This window comes from Podarcis muralis, chromosome 3, assembly GCF_964188315.1.
Source record: "Podarcis muralis chromosome 3, rPodMur119.hap1.1, whole genome shotgun sequence".
Taxonomy (NCBI): domain Eukaryota; kingdom Metazoa; phylum Chordata; class Lepidosauria; order Squamata; family Lacertidae; genus Podarcis; species Podarcis muralis.
The window spans coordinates 117,164,844-117,184,655 of NC_135657.1; the positions used below are offsets into that span (position 1 = coordinate 117,164,844).

At 41.7% G+C, this 19,812-nt stretch overlaps 1 protein-coding gene and 1 long non-coding RNA gene across 3 annotated transcripts; one reads left to right on the forward strand and one right to left on the reverse strand.

Moving 5' to 3' along the window:
• Positions 1 to 502: 502 nt before the first annotated feature.
• On the reverse strand, positions 503 to 15,325 carry LOC114593536 (cytochrome P450 2K6-like). Its single transcript, XM_028721961.2, has 9 exons — positions 14,562 to 15,325; positions 13,471 to 13,633; positions 12,384 to 12,533; positions 11,549 to 11,709; positions 10,838 to 11,011; positions 8,214 to 8,361; positions 4,853 to 5,037; positions 4,361 to 4,502; positions 503 to 3,974 (listed from the first exon to the last, which is right to left on the reverse strand). Exons 1-9 carry the CDS (start codon positions 14,742 to 14,744, stop codon positions 3,787 to 3,789), a joined length of 1,494 nt encoding a protein of 497 aa, XP_028577794.2. The 5' UTR covers positions 14,745 to 15,325; the 3' UTR covers positions 503 to 3,786.
• Positions 15,326 to 17,703: 2,378 nt separating this feature from the next.
• Positions 17,704 to 19,544, forward strand: LOC144327338 (uncharacterized). 2 transcript variants are annotated; one of them, XR_013392424.1, is made up of 2 exons: positions 17,704 to 18,566; positions 19,020 to 19,544. It is a non-coding gene; the product is annotated as an uncharacterized LOC144327338 (long non-coding RNA). The 2 variants fall into 2 exon arrangements; XR_013392423.1 differs by having other exon boundaries at positions 19,064 to 19,544.
• Positions 19,545 to 19,812: the final 268 nt, after the last annotated feature.

Below are 19,812 nucleotides of genomic sequence, written 5' to 3' on the forward strand. Positions count from 1 at the left end.
CTTGGCTGCGTTGCTCACCCAACAAGGAGTCTAAGAACAACTGGGGGGTGTAGCTTGCATGCTTTGTGCCGATCAAACGGCCGCGTTGCCTGGGGACTCGCCTTTGCTCAGCGCTTCCCAGCGGAGAGGTGACGGTGGTTTTCCTTGCTGCATCCCCTTGGCCGGGTTGCTGCGCTGTGGGAACCACCACTTGAGGCTTCGTTTGGCTGCTGGTTGACTAAAATCCCTTATTTTGGCTGCTGATTCCTTATTTTCAAGGCTGCTGGTCCCTTATTTTCAAATCTGCAAGTTGACAGCTATGTTCCAGAACAGATCCAAATGCTCTTGAAGGCAGTGAACTCATCACCCAGGATTACCTGTCCACTTAGTTTGTTTGTTACACTGGGAGTAGAGAGCAGCATTGTGAAATCATTCGCAGATGAAATTATTCCACTTTATTTAGGTACGACTGCATTGTGTCCAGTATTTCCTGAACTTTCTCCCATTGAAACACTCACACATATTTTTCTTTTTAGCATAGTTTTTATTCATTTTCATCTTGAAACTGTTTAACATGATGGCATTAGGGTATATCTTTGTATACATTAGAGCATATGACATGCAACAATGTGAACAAGGAAGGACAATAACTAAACCGTACATCCTCTCGTAGTGCCTAAATCCATTCCTACAAAGTTTATGGGGCCCAGTGAAGACAAAATTCAAAGTATTATAGTGGGTGTGGCTGGATTTTCTTAAGAGAGAAGAGAGATTCAAACCAGACATTTTTTTCTATTTCCTGGTGAGACCATGGTGACTTCCACTGACTCCAATGTGAAAGGGATTAGCTCCCTCTTCCCTCTCAGAGCAGTAGCTAGTCCAGATACAGAGAGAAGATGGCTGTTTTATTCTAAGCCAGAAACAGAAAGTCACTTAACTAACTGACAGCATGGAGATGCCAAAGGCAAACCCATCTATTACTACAGACTTTTTAAAGAACCAGGAGGAAACAAAGCCATTGCCTGACAACAACAAATACAGGTCAGCAATACTTTTATACCTGACCATGACATGCAGGTTGGTTATATCAAATGCAGTGATTATTCTGAGCAGAAAAGTGAAAGTTCCTACTGAACACGACTGGACAGCTATCAAGAGAATTGTCAGACATCTAAATGGTATAATGAACTGTAAATTAAAGTTGCCAACTTACAGTGATCCTGAACCGGTAGGTTACATGGACACTGAATGGGCTGGGGGTGCAAAAAACTATAAATCTGTGGGGGGGGTATGTCTTTATGTCTGCCAATGGTCCAATCTCCTGGGGTAGTTATATACAGAATTGTATAGCCTTGTCTTCTACAGGATCCAAATACATTGGAGCCATCCTGTCTGAACTAGTTAAAGCCAAGCCAGACTGGTGGGCTCCGATTCTAGTGGAACTATTCACTGTGGTGGACAAAACTGGAATTCTGCCTAATTCATGGCAGAATTCCATAATTATTCCAATCTTTAAAAAGCGGGACAAAAAGTTACCTTCGAACTATCGACCAATAAGCCTATTGTCAAATATTGGGAAATTGTATGCAAAACATCTATTATCCAAATTAACTACATGGCTTGACCTGAACATCATCATAGGCACAGAGCAGGCAGTTTTTAGGCCAGGAAATCCACTTTACGTAACTGTATAGTGTTATCCCATTAAGCCACCAAGTACATGCGGCACCATAAGGAAGGACTATTTGTGGCCTTTTTAGAGCTTAAGGCTGCTTTTGACTCAGTCGACAGGGGGCTGTTATGGTCCAAACTGGAGACACTGGGCTTAGACCCCAGGTTACTTTACCTGATTAAAAAGCTTTACTCAAATAATACCTGTCGTATAAGAATAACTCCAGGGGACGAGGTGTCAGACCCTGTTGCTATAAATCAAGGTGTGAAACAGGGCTGTGTTCTTGCTCCCTCTCTTTTTAATCTCTTCTTAAATGACCTTGCCCCATTACTAAAACTGGTGGATGCTCACAGCCCAAAACTCAATGCATCAAAAATTCCCATTCTCCTATATGCAGATGATATGTTTCTGCTCTCACGGACTAGAATTGGCTTAAAGCATTTGTTAAATGCCTGTATTGACTATCTGAATAGTATGAAAATGAGTATGAATTTTGACAAAAGCAAAATAATGGTTTTCAGGAATTCTCGTAAGAGACATATTTGGGTTTTTTGGTGGGAAACACATCCAGGAGATATTTGAATTCAACTACTTGGGGATCACTTTCCATCACAGGCTCCGGTGGTCTTCACACTGTGCAGGGGCGGTAAACGCCAACAAGCTGTCCATGCGGGCCATATTGCGCTTCTTTGCAACAAGAGGTAACCAACACATCCCTTCAGCCCTCAAGACTTTAAATGCTAAAGCCAGAGCTCAACTCCTCTATGGAATTCCAATCTGGATGTCAGGGTTTTCCCAGTCAGCGGAAAGAGTGCAGGCAGCCTTTCTATTTAAGATCTTCGCTGTCCCACGATGCGTACCTTACGCAGCCCTGTGTTTCGAGGGAGGCCAACATAAGCTAGAGACAGTTGCCTGGACGAGTTTTCTTTTATGCTGGCTAAGCATCTGTTTTTCAGACAAAGATACATTACTCAGTGAAGTTCTGTCTCACTCCTTCCCTTCCGCAGGGCTACAACTGTTTTGCACAAAGATACGGCAACTCGGGCTTTCAGAGGATCTCCTGGACGCTGTGGCTTTCCCAGTTGCAAAGACCATGTTAAAAACTAGGCTGTGGGATCGCCAGGAACTAATCTCAGTTGGGGGGAAAACATGCTCCCCTCTTTATTTTCAACTCTCTTGGGTGCAGGAATTTAATCTTAATTATTTACAATATTCGTTTAATGCGCAAGAAAGAAGGGCCTTTTCACTGACTAGGTTCAATTCTAATCCTTCTAACCTCCCTTGGGGTAGGTTTGCAGGTTTGGCAGAAGGAGATAGGATCTGCCCATGTGATGCCCACCTGGTGGAAACTCCAGCTCACATGGCCCTTAAATGTAAAATGTATGATGATCTCCGCCAACAGTTTCTAGACCATCTATGTATTCCAACATGGAAACCAGAGGACGGAGGTTATGCGCTTCTTATTACAGGGGAGAGACCAGGAGCTCACCAAGACAGTAGCTAAGTTCCTCTATTTGATTTTTTGTTGCGGAAGTATGCTACAGGATCCTGCCCTTGCTGGAAACCCACAGAGATGAGGTGGATTGCTCACCTCTTCTGCCCTTTGGTGGGTGACTATGCCATTGGGGTGGCAACGAGATCACACTGGCCTATCTATTCTGAATGTATTCTGAATGTTCTTATGTAATGCCAATAAAGGTTACTTGACTTGACTACATTGGAGCCATAGAAGCTAATATACCCAACTCCCTCAACTTCAGCATAAGGCATGGTTTCCAGATTCTTTATTGTCTTGGTCACAATTCTCTGCACATCTACCTGGGAATATGATGCTTCAAGATCTTTGAAGGTATACCTTAACATGGGAATACATGAAACCAGCTTTGCTGATTGATCTCTATGCCTCAAGTGTCATAAGAACTCAGGGCCAGGTTTTAAGTAAGAGATGCTCCAATGCTAGTTTCACGGGATTCGGCAGTATGGCAGGTAAAGGGGAACACAAGATTTGTGACAAAGCATGCACCAATTCCACCACTAGGCTACTCAATCAAAACACTCCTGTTGAATAGGGGTGTTTAAAAAAAGGCTCGCATTGCACACACAGGTAAGATAAGTAAGCCAGGAACTTGTGAACCTTAGGAACGTGGTAGAGCGCAGAGTTGGTGGGGCATAGGAGGTGTTATAACCCCAACAGCAGGAGTAAGATCCAGGTCTTCTTGAGATGTTCCAGGGGGTGGCTGGAAGGTGAATTTCTGCAGGAGACTTGTGAAGAAGAGGAAGAGCTCCATTTTGGCAAGAGTCTCACCTATACATGCTCTCCGACCTGTAAGGACACACAGGCAGCAGAGAAACTGGGTTTAGCAGTTCCTTAATAACATCCCAAATACTTTAAAGCAGACTAAAATGCAGAGATCAAATAACAGCTCAAGGTGACCATCTTAAAAGAATTATGAGCTCCCAATACGAGCCATCCTGCAATGCTGAAAACCAGGGGTGGTAAACCTTTCTCAGCCTGAGGGCCACATTCCCTGGTGAGCAACATTCCAGGGGCCGCACACCAATGGTGGCCAGATCTAGTGGCAGAAATGGCCACAGCAACTAATGTGATTCTTACCTTTGCACAATAGGCTACTTTCCATGCATGTAAAAATCCCATTGACTAAGCACACACTATGCAGGTATACACAAAAGTTTTTTAAAAAAAGTTACCTGCAGAGAAAGGCATGAAAGCATCTCTCTTTATGAATTTTCCTTCAGAGTTGAGAAAATGCTCAGGATAGAATTTATATGGTTTCTCCCACTGAGATTCATCATGCAGCACAGAGGACAGCAATGTTATGATGTATGTCCCCTGCAAAGGCAAAGCAAGAGTTATTTAAAAATAAACATATGCCTCTGGTACAATAAATATTCAGTGCAGGAGAAATGAGATTTGAGTTCATTTGAAAAATGTCTTTATTCTGACAAACTTAACATATAAACCATGATTCCCCACTAGAAATGGTTTGTTTTCCAACCTTGTTCTCCTTCCCACTAAGATGTGTTTAATGGGTTGAAGCTGATGCCTGACAGCTTCCAAAGGATAGATTGCTTGCTTACAGTGCACAGATGTCACCCACACTGAAGTCCAAGGGGCTTACTCCCAGGAAAGCCTTAAAATATATTGTCACTAGTAGGCAGCAGTTCAATGAAATGTATCACCTTTGGAATGAAGTAGCCATTGAGGGTAACATCTGTAGTCGTGGCATGTGGCAGGTTGGTTGGGTTAATATTGGCAAACCTCTGGATCTCATGGACCACGGCATCTGTATAAGGCATTTTTCTTCGGTGTTCAATCCTTGGCTGAGAAGATCCAACAACCTTTGCAATTTCTTCTTGGACCTTTACTGGGGGAAGCAAAAAAGAAAAGCATTAATTTTTCTGCTAAGATTATCTCTTTGATTTGGCTTTTGTCTCTCAAAATACTAATCTCTCCAGCATAGAACTGGAATAAACTGGTTCTCCAATTCCCTGGGCTCACATACTTAATCTCTAGAATGTGACACGGGTATTTTTTAAACAGTACAAACATTTTAGCCAATAACTTGATATACTGATGGAGAGAAATTCATCCAGGATGATTATTAAAATATCACTGCTGGGAATATCCTGAAGTGGTATCTTTTACATAAAATGGTAAAAACCAAATATTTCGTGATCCTACCGAGCCATACAGATTTTGGAGAAAATATGGTGGAAAGTTAGCTGGAGAAAGAGCATTTGGACAGGAAGAGGAAGATTCAACTGAGGTGGAGGCGAAAGAGAAATAAATATGGAACATTATGGCTTTGAAAATTCTAACTTGGAATGTAAATAGGCTAAATAATAAGACTAAAGGGAACAAAAATTGAACATGTAAAGAAGTTAAACTTGGATAAATAGAACTTAAATAAAAGGTTGGGAAAGGACTTTGTAACTTCTGATGTAACAAAAAGGAGAGGAGTTGTAATGTGTATAAAACCAGATTTGGACCCAAAACAATTATTCAAAGACCAACAAGGAAGAATATTGATAACCCAGATACCATCACATGGAGAAAAAGTATTATTAATTGGTGTGCATGCACCTAATGAGGAAAAAAAACAGATTTTTAAAAGAGGCTAGAAGAAATATTATTTGAAAAATTGAATGAAAATATTATTTTGATGGGCAATATGAATGGTGTAGCCTCCCTAGATTGGGACAGGAGGCTTCTAAAGATTTGTATACTAAGGTAAAGAGGGCAGAAATTCTATCAAGAACATTATGAGACTACAACTCTATAATAGTGGAACTAAGAACAGGGACAAGTTTCCCGATGAGATGGAGACTAAATGAAAATTTATTAAATGATCAAGTAATATTAGAAAAAGGGGGCAAAAAAATTAAAGGATTATTTTGAAATTAATTTGAACCAAGAGACAAATTCAAAGGTGGTATGGGATGCCAGTAAAGTAGTAATGTGGTGGGGGGGGTTACATAGCAACGCGCATAGCAAAGAAATATTAGAGAGCAGAAAAAACAATTAATAAATTCCCCTTGAAAAGAGATAGTGAAACAGGATATCAATATGTTGCAAATGCAATATTCAATTATAATAAACCAAGAAATAGAGTGGAAAATTAAATATTTAAACAGAAACAATTTTAACAGGCTAACAAGCCATGGAAACTATTAACTTGGCAAATAAAGAAGAAACAAGAAAAAACCTGCATTAATAGAATAAATGTAGGAGGTAGAGTTGTGCAAAATCTGAAAGAAATAAGAAATCAATTTGTGAGGTTTTTATACAGAACTATATTGAGCTAATACGAGGTAATTTAGAAGAAGTGGGTAGATATTTAGAAGACAGCAGACTACCTAAGATACAAAAAGATAAAATGTCATTTGTTAATGGACCTGTCACAATGATGGAATTACAGCAAGCAATTTTAAACAGTAACTTAGGAAATGTACCCTGACCTTATGGACTTTCATCAATATAATATAAAAAAATAAAGGATTACTTAATACAACCTTTAAAAGATATTATGAATACATCTTTGAATACAGGAAAGTTACCCAAATCCTGCATGCAGGGAAGAGTGCATGCATAACTTTGATTCACAAGCAAGATAGAGATCCAAAGCTGGTTAAGAGCTATCAACCTATTTCATTGTTGAATAAATATTCTAAACTGTTTGCAGACAAATTAGCTAATGTGTTGAAAACTGTATTGAAAGAGGTAATATTATGAAGCACCTTGTCTGTACTGGTTGAAGGAATGGTTGTTATTGAAGAATCCACATATTTTAGATTTGGAAGCTCATGATATCATTTTTGGTTGGCACATTTATTTGTGGTATGAAAAGGTGAAAGTACATAAAGGTTTTACAAACCATACAATCATATTAAATATTATAAAACAGAAATTCAATTAAAAATAATTTTAAAAATGCAAACCATATAATTGGGGGGGGGGGATTATAGAGTATGGGATCAGTATAAAAACCTGTTGGAGACCAAAACACCACTATGGCTTTCACCTTTAGAACCCATAGCGGTGAAAAAGAAAAACATGATGGAAAATTGGGCAACATAGAAATTTAAGTGGAGAAGGTGGAGAATTGAAATTAAAATAATGATTTATCAGAGATGTTAACAACATGGTTACAATATCTTCATTTGAATGAAGTCTTTAAAAGGGATATGAAGCGGGGAGTTGGGGGAAAAACATCACAACTAGAAAGAGACCTGTTAAACTGTAATGTTAAAGTGATATGTAAAATGTATAAGATCTTATTGGAATGGGAGACAAAGGACGAACAAGTGAAATCTTCAAGGATACTCTGAACAATAGTTATTGGTAATAATATAGAAATGGATGGATGGGAAAATTTATCGAACGTGGATATAAAATTTACATAATGTTATAGTTTAAGATAAAATTATATGAAAGCATTATATAGATGGTACTTAACACCTACTAGATTGGCTAAAATGTATAAATCCAACTTGAATATGTGCTGGAAACGTAAAGAGAAAGAAGGTACTGTTATTCATATGTGGTGGTCTTGTAATAAGGTTAAAGCTTACTGGGAAATGATATATAATAAAATAAAAAAGATGTTTAAGATGTTTAAAAAGCCAGAAGATAACATATATTTTTTTTTAAAAAAAGACAGGAATGGAAATGGTTTATTGAATATTTACAAACAAACTGTAAACATACCAAGACATTGGCAGGATTAATGTAAAAACCTGCAGTCTCAATATATATATGGGATCTATACAGGAATATATATCTAAAAGAATATGTTGAGATAATTTGGAGTATGCAGGAATATGAAATGAAATGTAAAGTGCCACAGAAAGAGGGAGAAGGGAGTCCAGGTTGAAATGTTAAACTTATGACTGAACAATTGTTGTTATACACACACACACACACACACACACACACACACACACATGCAAATTATAAACATTTTCTCTCTCTAATATTTAGATATAACTGGAAGTAAGATATCTCAGAATAATGGGAGCCAACCCAATTAAGAGCACTCACTCTGAATTTCAGGATATTTCATCATTAGAAACAGTCCCCAGTGCAGTGTGGTAGAAGTGGTCTCCATGCCTGCAGCTATTAAGTTGGCCACAACAGTTTTTAAGTTTTCATTGTGGAAGTATCCATTCGTCTTGTTCTTTTTCTCCTCCTGGGTTGCAAAGAGTACGAATGGGTTAAAACGAATGGAGTGAGAAAATTTCATATGCAGAGATAAAAATGAATACCTGACAGGACCTGATGATCAAAGTATTGCTGCTTGCTGAGCAGTGAGAGATTCCAGGTTTCCAGACTATGCGATGATGATGGTATAGGGTTTATTTACACATATATACAACCCGAGCCTAAGATGGAGGGGCTCAGCATCAAGACCCCAAAATGTCTTGCTTCTCCATAGTCACAGCTGTTGCTCTCCATCTACCAGCTAAGAGAGGAGGTTGGGGAAGCCTGGCAATCCAGCTCCTTCTTCTTTGATACTCATAGTGGTGCTTAACTCCTCAGCCAAATGCCTTTGTTTAGACCAGGGGTAGTCAACCTTTTTATACCTACTGCCCACTAATGCATCTTTCTTGATGGTGAAATTTCCTTACTGCCCACCAGTGCTCAATGAAAGGAGGATTCAGCTTGTGCTGTAGAACCCCTACCGTCCACCTAGAATGCTGAAACGCCCACTAGTGGGTGGTAGGGACCAGGTTGATAACCCCTGGTTTAGACCAGGCATAGGCAAAGCCCAGCCCTCCAGATGTTTGGGACTACAATTCCCATCATCCCTGACCACTGGTCCTGTTAGCTAGGGATGATGGGAATTGTAATCCCAAACATCTGGAGGGCCAGACTTTGCCTATGCCTGGTTTAGACAAAGGAACTAGTGGTAGTATTTACGTGACACGTATATGGCCCTCATCTCACAAAGAAACTTGTCTGACTGATTCAACAATAGATTCAATTCCATTAGAATTAACCCTTACTGGGTACAAGATCCCCACAATTTGGAACGTACTCAGGCATCATGCAGACTGACCCCATAAACCTGCAACAGTATTATATGATTACATACATGGAAGGCAGCATTTCTGGTGAACACTTGTGGAGATCTGAAATCAGGGTTACCATAAAGTGTTGCTTTTTGCTGACATATATCGTTCTCAGCTGAACATCTCATAAGATCTTTAATGTATTTACTCATAGTTTAAACTGGAAAAATGACTCAGAAATACCACATATTCATCTGGAACTGTTTCATTAAACTGAGATAGACAATGTGGTGCCCTCCATATTTTGGAGATAGCAACTACCTTCAGCCACACTTTTCAACACCTGTAACACAAATAGAGTTGCTGGTTGTAATAGCTGCCTGTCCTGCTGGGAGTCAGAAGGAAGTGAAGAGAGGAAGGAGTTCTTCCAATTGTTCATTCAATAGTTGCCGTACGGCACCAACCAACAGTGGTGTGTTTTTCAGGATATTCACCATACTGAGCACTTTTTCTAAGATCCACAAAGTCCTTGCTTATCAGGGATACATTCCTAGCATTTCTCTCTCACAAAGGCGCAGCCATGCAGTTTCACATTACAACCAGCAGATTCACAAGTGAGGCAGAGGATCAAAAGCAGAGTGAAATAACATTAAAACATTAGCTGTTTAGAACCTTTATTTGATACATATGTTAAAAGATGCTTTTCAACAACTTATATTTCCACTATTACTTTGCTGCATATTTTGTGATTTTTAAATCTCTGCTGGAGTTCTTTCATGAAACAGTACTTGCCCAAAACTTGGATCTTAGCATCCAATAATTCTCCTTTCTACCATTTCCCCCCCATCGTACAACTGCTCTCCCAAATGGCCATCCTGCCTATCTAAAAGTGGCTCAGTCTCAGACTGCTGTGAATTTGCAGCAATCTACACTACAGGCAGTGTAGATTGAAAATTAAAAGCAAATTCAGACCTATATATCTTATAACTTTTCCAACCCTTTAAAAATAATTTCCAGCCTGTTATTTAGAACTCTGTCGTCACCCAACCACCTGTTTCCTTTTCTGGGTGCTAATTAATTGGTAAACAGAAACTCCAATTCATATTAATTTCCAATCTTAGTAATGGTTAAAAGAAATGAAGCCCTAATTTAAGGCTGATTGGTCAGTGCATAGGCCAATGTTTTTTCCTTGCTCTGAGATGCCTCCCCACCCTGAAAGTTTCCTATCTCCTCCAGTGTGAAAAACGCCTTCTTCTCAGCACACAAGGCATTTTCCCATCCCCCCTTGTATCAAAAGGGAGTCTGGCAACCATTACCTCTTATCACTGCATAATGATCTCTCTTGGCAGAAGCTCCAGCAGCTGATGGTCAGCCTGACATAATTCCACCCCTGGAAATTCATATACGCCCATTGGCCGGTTTTCTTGATCAGGGAATTTTTTTCAGAAATGTTGGTGAGCATGCAACCTTTGCCCCTGCAGAGGCAACTTCTGTAACACATTAACAATGGCTGACTATTGGGAAATGGTAGGAAGTATGCCATGTTGGTCCCTTCTGAAGTGAGACTTCCTGACTACTCCTTATGAATTCACTTGCAAACACAAATTGAAAATGTCAACGTTTATTCTGGGCCAACTTAAAAGACTCCATTACCTCTTGCTGTTGGATAAGAAATGAGTCAATAAAGCTCCTCTGGTCATTTTCATCCAGATCTCTGAGGTGTTTTATGAAGGTGGCATTTATGAAGGCAAACAGCTCAGCTCTGTTTTGAATGAAAGTCTTAGGAGCCCCCAAAAGAAAACCAAGAGCAGGAAACATGTTATACAGCTGAAAGGATAAAAATGTGAAAAAAGGAAAAGAGACATTAGGAAAGCTCAGTACAGTTCTCTCAGCTGGGTCTCTCAAAGCATGATTGCCCAAATACAACACAAAGCTCTTGAATGGCATTTGGAATGGGGGGTGGGGTAACTCAGCATAGCATAATTTATGTGCAACCCCGGGATAATACGCTATGGGAGTTCTCCTCTGGAGGTTTGCCTTCAGAGAGGGAGATCTGCCCTTGGAGGCCTCTTCTGAGCCATCATGGAACCAACTATCACTTGTTCTTCCTTGTCCTTGGAGTCCCGATGGCAGTGAGACAAGAAAGGGTGTGCGCAAAAGAGACTTTGTTACAGTTATGGGATGACTGTGCCACGTGAGTTTTCTAAATATTTTGAATCATCACCAAGTTTCTCAAGATATCAATATTCTGTGTTTTGTGGTGAAACCTGAACAATATACAATAAACAGGTAGCCCTGTCTACTTTGCACACACTGCCATTACAAGCAACTGTTTGTTTCTTTTAATTGTAAAAAATAGATTACCAGGACTGAAGCACTTCCAAAAAGTTGGGCATTTTCATTGGTCAACTTCAGAAGTCTTATGTATGTGGGATCTTCATAATCAAATCGCTTGCCTAGTAGTATGGACACTATTATATTGGCAACAGCTGCATTCATAATTGCGGTGGTCTCAATCGGGTTTCCTATACATGAATATGACAGTTAAACAAAAATATTCAGTTGAAATTCAAAGTATGGAAAGGGCATTGTTTTTAAGTCTGCTCTTTGTTGCCTTAAATCCCTACTGGCAGCTTCCCTATGTGTAGACCTCATTTATCAAAGAAACTGATCCTAAGTGCTGCTGGATGTGGCCATAGCTGGGCTAAGAAATGCTTAAAGGGGCTTGGAAGTCACAGAAGCTATTGGGGTATAATCTACACACTACAGAAACAGACTGATTACGTCTCCACAGGAAACCCTGGGAACTGTAGTTGTGGAGTTAGCCATAAGTATGGGCTCATCCACACTTCCACTTCACACACACTTTCTAGGGATTTTTGAAGCATCCCCCCCCCCTTCCCTGTTCCTTTCCAAGGGGTAACCCACTCTTTAGCAGTAGATCAGAACCAATGGCAATTGGGGAAAGCCCAAATTGCTCAACATCGTGGTTTTTCCCAAGGGAAAGCAATGGGAGAAGATGATATGTGGATGAGCCCTATGGAACACAACACTCCAAGCACCTTTAAAGTGCTGTGCTTATGCAGTGGTTTGACTTCACCCTTGGAGGCACACTTGGATCTGTGCTTCTGGAAGTTAGGAATATGTAACACGATACTATGGTAGTGTAGCTATGCACCAGAGGAAAACACCAACCCACCTTCGTAAGATTCAAATTTCTTTATCAGGACACTGCATTCCTCAACAATTCTATCCTCGATGGACCTCTTTCCCATTCCATAGTCCCGTAATGTGCTTACAGCAAACCGCCGCATCACTTTCCAGTTCTCACCATTAGACAGAACTATACCTGAAGAGATGGGAAGAAAGGTTTCATGTCTGCATGGCCAGTGTACAAAAATATCAATAAATTATGTTCTGCATTTCTTCCATGGAACTGAGAATGGGTCCCAGCTATTCTCCCATTCAGACTCAGACGTCTGAGCTTTGACAAAGTAGCTGGTAGATGTGCCATCAGAGCATGTCCTGAGAACACATAGATAAGAAAGAGTAGAGGGTTGTCTGTACATGTCAGGGGTCCCAGCAGCACTTAGTTTGTTACTTTGTCATCCATGGGCGGACATTATGCCTCCTTCATGTTTCCTCTCTGTATAGACTGGATCAGAAAATGGTTAATCAGTTTCCACCCGGTGTGTAGCATTACTTTTCCATGGGATGATTATTGTCAGGTACCATGCTGAGGAGAACTACAATGAGGAGGAATGGTGGGAGCTGCCTCTTCCCCCTCACCCTGAATCTCCCCAGGAGCAGGAGGACAGTATAGATTTAGATCAGTGGTTTGCAGAGGAGCATAGCTGAGAAGGCAAAAGCTGGGAAATACTGGTTGGAGAACAGCTAGGAGAAGAAACACTGGAAGAGAGAGGGTTTACACATTCACAGTTGTTGGATAACATCCTCCCCCCCCCTCCCCTCGATCTAGGAGGGCTCAGAAAGTCTCCGAACAGAAAGCACAGCAACTACATGCTCAGGTTATGAGATGTAGGAGTGACGTGGATGGATAGGGATGGCAGGGGGAGGGGGGAGCCTTAATTGGGAGCACCTCCATTCTAGCGGGAGGCATTTGTTGTCCCTTGCTGTGATTATTGAAGAATTCTAACTGGTAAGAAGACTCTGTTTCCTTTGTTCTGCTTATCTACTGCCATGGGGGGGAGGAAGCCAATTCCCTGAAGCCTGACAATTATTCACAATTCACATTACCAGTTTCAATAAAAAGGGAAGTGCCTCACCGAAGTCTTGTGCAAGCCCTTGAAATAATGGAACGATGGGCCTGTCTGCAAATGCGTCCGCCTGATTAACCAGCGCCTCCTTTACTGTCTCATATCCTGCCAACACCACAGTTTTCCGGGGTCCCATTTGGATGCTGAAGACGGGGCCATACTGCTTTGACAACTGGAATTCAATAGAAGAAAAAATGGGAAACAGAGTATACCCAAAATATATAATAATGCAAATAATCTCTGACAGAACTGACTGCATTAGCTTGCACATTTACCTAAAAGAAAAGACTCTTTTATACATTCCACAGAATCTAGTAGCAAAGGTTTACTATTATTTTCAGCTTTTTTCAATAACTACTATTGAACTCAGTCGAAATTACTTCCATGTCATTGTGCCTTGGACCGAGCTGAAAACATATGACTTAAGAATAGTAATTTTGTGGAATGAATTCCCTTTTTGTATCTTTGCAAATCACCATGCAAAACAGAATCCAAATAACATAATGGTAAAGCTAAAAGAGCCTTGTCTATTCCTCAATGGCATTAAAGACATTTGCTACTAATAGCTGTAGCAGCAACAGTTGCTGGACTCATGATACAGCAGCTCAGCCTTTTCACCCAGTTCAGTTGTGGTGCGGCAGCACAAATATTTGTTAGGAATGCTCAGGAAACCAGAACAAAATAGGCAGTTGTAAGGATAAAAGTGATTATACCTTTAATGGCACCTCTCAAATCTTGTTTAGAAAGATAGGCTGAAGGAGGAGGCTGGGCTGGGCAAGGTTTGTACCAGCACTTTTGCATCCTTGAAAATGGAGGCAGAGTCAAACGGGTTTTGACACCAGACACCCCCAGACACCTTGTTCAAATTACTAGTTATAAATTGCAACTAGGACCTATGGCTATTTATTGGGAAAGATAAGAGGAGGTTCTATAGCACACAAAGGGGAGATGAGATTTATAGGCTCTAAGAGAACAAAATGTAATGTAATATGTAGTAATAATGATAACAACAACAAGAATAATAATTCTCTGCCCCGCTCTGCTGACTGGGCTGCCCCAGTACCCTTCAGCCTTGCCAAGGGAAGAACTGGAAGCTTTACCTTTAACATGGTTCTGTAAGGCCTCTTGAGATCCATGATGTGGAGATTCCCAATGAGAGGTAAAGGCCTTGGTCCTGGTGGAAGATTTTGGGAGCTCTTGTTCCAGAAAGCGCCCAATTTCAAGACAAAGGAAATCATAAGGATAAAGAGGAACAATGCTGAAATCGGCTCTGTCCAATCCATTTTTTTCCAGCAAGCACTTTTTTGCAGTGGTTATAATGAAAGCCACAGCGCAGTTTGGTCGAGGACAATGTCTTGCAATTGCAGTGAGCAGCATATATATTATGCTAGGTACTGTCTCTAGCGAGTCATTAAACCACCCAGTAAAATTGAAAGTGTCCTGCTTTGTCCCTCCAATTTTTCCTTCTCCTCCACAACTATTCAAAGCTGTATCTTGGATGATTTGCCTTTCAGTTTAATGTTTACTCAAGGGGGAAGTGCCCAGTTCCACAAACTAATGCTTTCCAGAACAGATTCAAACTCTCTTGAATCTGGCCGCAGACCTGCCACTCTGGATTATCTGTAAAATTAATCTGTTATAATGGGAGTAAAGGGCAGCATTGTGAAATTCTTTAGAGTAATAATTCAGCTGCATTTAGGGATGGATGTTTGAAAGTGCACCAGTGTGGACTTCCACCGAGGCAAGATGGCAAGCCCCACAGCAGCACGGAGCCTCTGAGGACCACAAGCACCAATGGCAATGCCTGGCTGGTGCCCGCACTGCCAACCTGGCCGCTGCCACGACCAGTAGGTTAGCACGGGGCCCAACACGACAACCAGGGAGGTTGTACCTTCCAGTCTCCCCAGTGGCCTTGACCCCACTGGGACCTGAAGAATCTCATCGACAGCCCAGCAGAGTTCCAAGGCCTGGAGGCCTCCAGAGCCAAAGAAGTAAAAACCTCCAGATAAAAACCTGGCAAGCCAAAGGCCTACACTGTCTAAGAGACTTCTACGAAAACAACAAACCCATACCAACACATGAAATCCAAGACAAACTAGGGGACACCTAAATACCTTGGCTAACACACCATCAACTACATGCCTTCTTAAACAACCCAGCAGTAAAATCAGCAGCTATTAGGCCCTTGACCTCCTTCGAAAACTTTCTTCTGGCAGCAGAGGGACACAGCAAAGGGATGGTAACCACAATATACAAAATATTGCTCCAAAACCCCACAAACCCCCTTGACACAATCAAAGAACAATGGGAGCACAACATAAGCTATGAAATTAACCCTACCCAATGTTGGAGAGGCTGCACCTCCACAAGCACATACCTCCACATGTGGTGGGAATGCCCTCCAATCCAACCCTTCTAGACAGCAGTCCTACAAGAGATATGCAAAATAACTGGCCCTACTGAACATCTTCCAAGATCATAATGACCACTCACATTATACAGAGCTTATAACCCACCTACTCTCAGCAGCCAGAAGCCTCATAGCCAGACACTGGAGAGACCTGTCAGGAGTAAACATGAACCAATAGTATCAAATTGTATGGGAAATGGCCTTACTAAAAAAGCTAACTAATACAGTGGTACCTCTGGTTACGAACTTAATTTGTTCTGGAGGTCCGTTCTTAACCTGAGGTAACACTTTAGCTAATGGGGCCTCCTGCTGCTGCCGCGCTGCTGGCACGCGATTTCTGTTCTCATCCTGAGGTAACATTCTTAACCCGAGGAACTACTTCCGGGTTAGTGGAGTCTGTAACCCGAAGTGTTTGTAACCCGAGGTGTTTGTAACCAGAGGTTCCACTGTAAACTGAAACTGACACAGGGACAAATTGAAGAGCATGCCTTCACCCCAGTATGGCTCCCCTTTATCACATACACAGCCCAACAATAACAAGAATCCACTGACAGCATACGGATCAATCTGGCTTACCTAACCCAACAACCCCCCCCCCCCACAAATGCAAACAAACCCCACTGCAACCAACCACAGAGAACCAACCACGTCCTTGTCTCCCCCAATCCCTCTCACTACCAAGGAAATGTAATAAATTAATAGAGAACCTGCTCAGTTGACACTGACAGGAAACCCCACACATACACTATACAGAAGAATATAAGCCTCACCACCCCACACCTCCTCTCCCCTCGTTTCTTCCCCAACCTTATACTGTAGTCAACACTAATGTCTCACAACAAATGTAACTGATTTGTAAGAAAGACTGTACAACCTGAAAAAAGAGACAAGATACTGTATTTTCTGGTGTATAAGACTACTTTTTAACCCTGGAAAATCTTCTCAAAAGTCAGGGGTCGTCTTATACGCCGGCTACAGCAGCAGCTCCTGCAGTAACTCCCCACCAAAGGATAAAACGACAGCAAATTAAATCAGAGGACACCAAGCTCTCTAGATGAAGTAGAAATACGCTTGAAAATTGGCCCCAGAAGCCCCTGGCCGCTGGAAAGTGGAGCGGATTTCCGAGCCAGACTGGAGACTAGGTTTGTTTTTTTTAATTTTTATTTGGTGTGCGTTGGAAGAGGGGTAGTCTTATACGGCGAGTATATCTCAAACTCTATATTTTAACTGGAAATGTTGGAGGGGTCGTTTTATATGCCCAGTTGTCTTATACGCCGGAAAATACGGTATGTACTTTTTTAAAACAAGAAAATATTTAATAAAAATTAATTAAAAAGAAAAAAAGAAAGTGCACCAGTATTTCCTGAATTTCTCCCATTGAACCCCTCACAAAGATGTTGCCACATCAACCAGCTCAATGATGTGATGGAGTGGAATCTGCATTTTTCTTTTTCTTTTTAATTTTTTTCTTAAAGGTTTTCTTGGGTTACAGAAGTACAAACATTGTCTCCATTTTCGGATTATAAAGTCCTTTTTACAGATCAGCTGTATTCGATGTGAGACTTCAGTGTTGCTAGGGTTGCCATACGTCCAGAATTTCCCGGACATAGCCATTGGAAACAGCGTCCGGGTGAAAAAACACTGAAATGTCCAGGAAAATCCCAACATATGGCAACCTGTGCCAGCAGTGTCGTTTTTGGCAATTTCCCCTCAGAAAAAGCTCAACAATTTTGTGCAAAACTTTGCCCCCCAGATGTTCACTTTTTGAACTATGGCAACCCTAGCTGTTGTACACAGTAAAAGGTTGAGGGGGAAAGCCGGGGGGGGGGGGGGAGAGAAGGGGGGTAGTTTTTGCGGCAGCATCATGTGGGTAGGTTCTTTTTCTACTGACTCATTAGGTTTCATTTGTTGGTGCGTTCACGTTGTTGTCTTGTTGGGCTGTGTGTAGAATAAAGGTGAGCCACACCGGGGTGAAGGCATCCTCTTTTATTTGTCGCTGCGATGAGATGCCTTGGAGTCCAGTACTGCACTGTGGTGGGGAACAAGCAGTGCTGCAAACACTGCAGTCCTCCACTGAAATATGTGTAAAATAAACTGAATTTCTTAAAGACACGCCGGTCTCTGCCATGTCTTGATTCCCTACAGAAACACGACCCTGGCTAAGCTCCCGAAACCCAGCTGGAATCTTGCTAATGATCAGCAGCGATTGGGGCTGCCACCAACCATGTCCTCCCCGGGAAAATTACTTCAGCCTCATTCAGGTTCTCAATTAGTAAAGAAGAGTGTATTTTTATTTCAGACACAAACAAACTTTTCCGGCATTCCAAACATTGTTACTCTTTACTGTCTTAGTCTTATTTTCCTCACTCTATCTCTTCTACCTCCCCTCACTCAAGAATCCACTGCCCTAACTGTCTCTCTATTACCAACTGTCTGCCAACTGCTTTTCCAACTGCCATTCCCAACCAGTCAACCCACTAAAACCAACCAACTACCCACCAACAACTCCAACAACAACAACTCAAACCTCGAGCTAAGCCCTTTTATACACAGGTGGGCTCCACCTCCGTCTTTCCTATTGGTCTATGTTTTTAACCCTATCTCTCCCTCCTGTACAGACAGGCTCAAACGAACGGGCAAACGCCACACCACCCTTCTTCTGAAAGGAGCCTGTGAATCATTGCCGTGATAAAAGGTGAGGCATTCAGCAGCAGACGAGAAAGTGGGGAGCTTGCCAGGGTATCAGGGGTGTGGGACACCTCCCCAGGAAGAAAGGTGTCCTTTTAAAACTGAGGGCTTTTGGGAAGAAGAAAAGAAGGGGCCAGAACTGCATGAGGGGGTGGAAGGTCAGAACCATATTGGGGGCTGGCTGAAGGCAGACTAGGACAGAGGCACAGAGATGCCTTGGAGTCCAGTGCTGCACTGCGGTGGGGAACAAGCAGTGCTGCAAACGCTGCAGTCCTCCACTGAAATATGTGTAAAATAAACCAAATTTCTTAAAGACAAGCCAGTCTCTGCCATGTCCTGATTCCCTACAGAAACATGACCCTGGCTAAGCTCCTGAAACCCAACTGAAATCTTGCTAATGATCAGCAGAGATTGGGGGTGGTGTGCAACCTATGTAACAAACAGTGCTTTTTTCTGGCAGAACTCTGTGGTTCACATCAGTGGCACCTTTTTATACATATGTAGGAAAAAAGCTGAAGGCTGATCACCAGAGAATTTATGCTTTTGAATTGTGGTGCTGGAGGAGACTCTTGAGAGTCCCATGGACTGCAAGAAGATCAAACCTATCCATTCTGAAGGAAATCAGCCCTGAGTGCTCACTGGAAGGACAGATCCTGAAGCTGAGGCTCCAATACTTTGGCCACCTCTTGAGAAGAGATGACTCCCTGGAAAAGACCCTGATGCTGGGAAAGATGGAGGGCACAATGAGAAGGGGACAGCAGAGGACGAGATGGTTGGACAGTGTTCTCGAAGCTACCAGCATGAGTTTGACCAAACTGCGGGAGGCAGTTGAAGACAGGAGTGCCTGGCGTGCTCTGGTCCATGGGGTCACAGAGAGTCGGACACGACTAAACAACTAAACAACAACAAGGAAAAAAGCACTAGTCACAAGTAATGCTTTCCATGGTTTGAAGTGTCTTAAATAAATTGTACGGCTTGTATTTCAGTTTCTTTGACTACAGTGGTATTATTTCCTTTTACTCAGTATCATCATAATCAATAGCTACTGTTTATTTTATGTACAGATAGGTAGCCGTGTTGGTCTGCCATATCAAAACAAAAAAAATTCCTTCCAGGAATATATATAGAAGGATCTGGCAACTTCTGTTTCAGTGTATCTGAAGAAGTGTGCATGCACACGAAAGCTCATACCAAGAACTAACTTAGTTGGTCTTTAAGGTGCTACTGGAAGGAATTTTTTTTTGTTTTGTTTA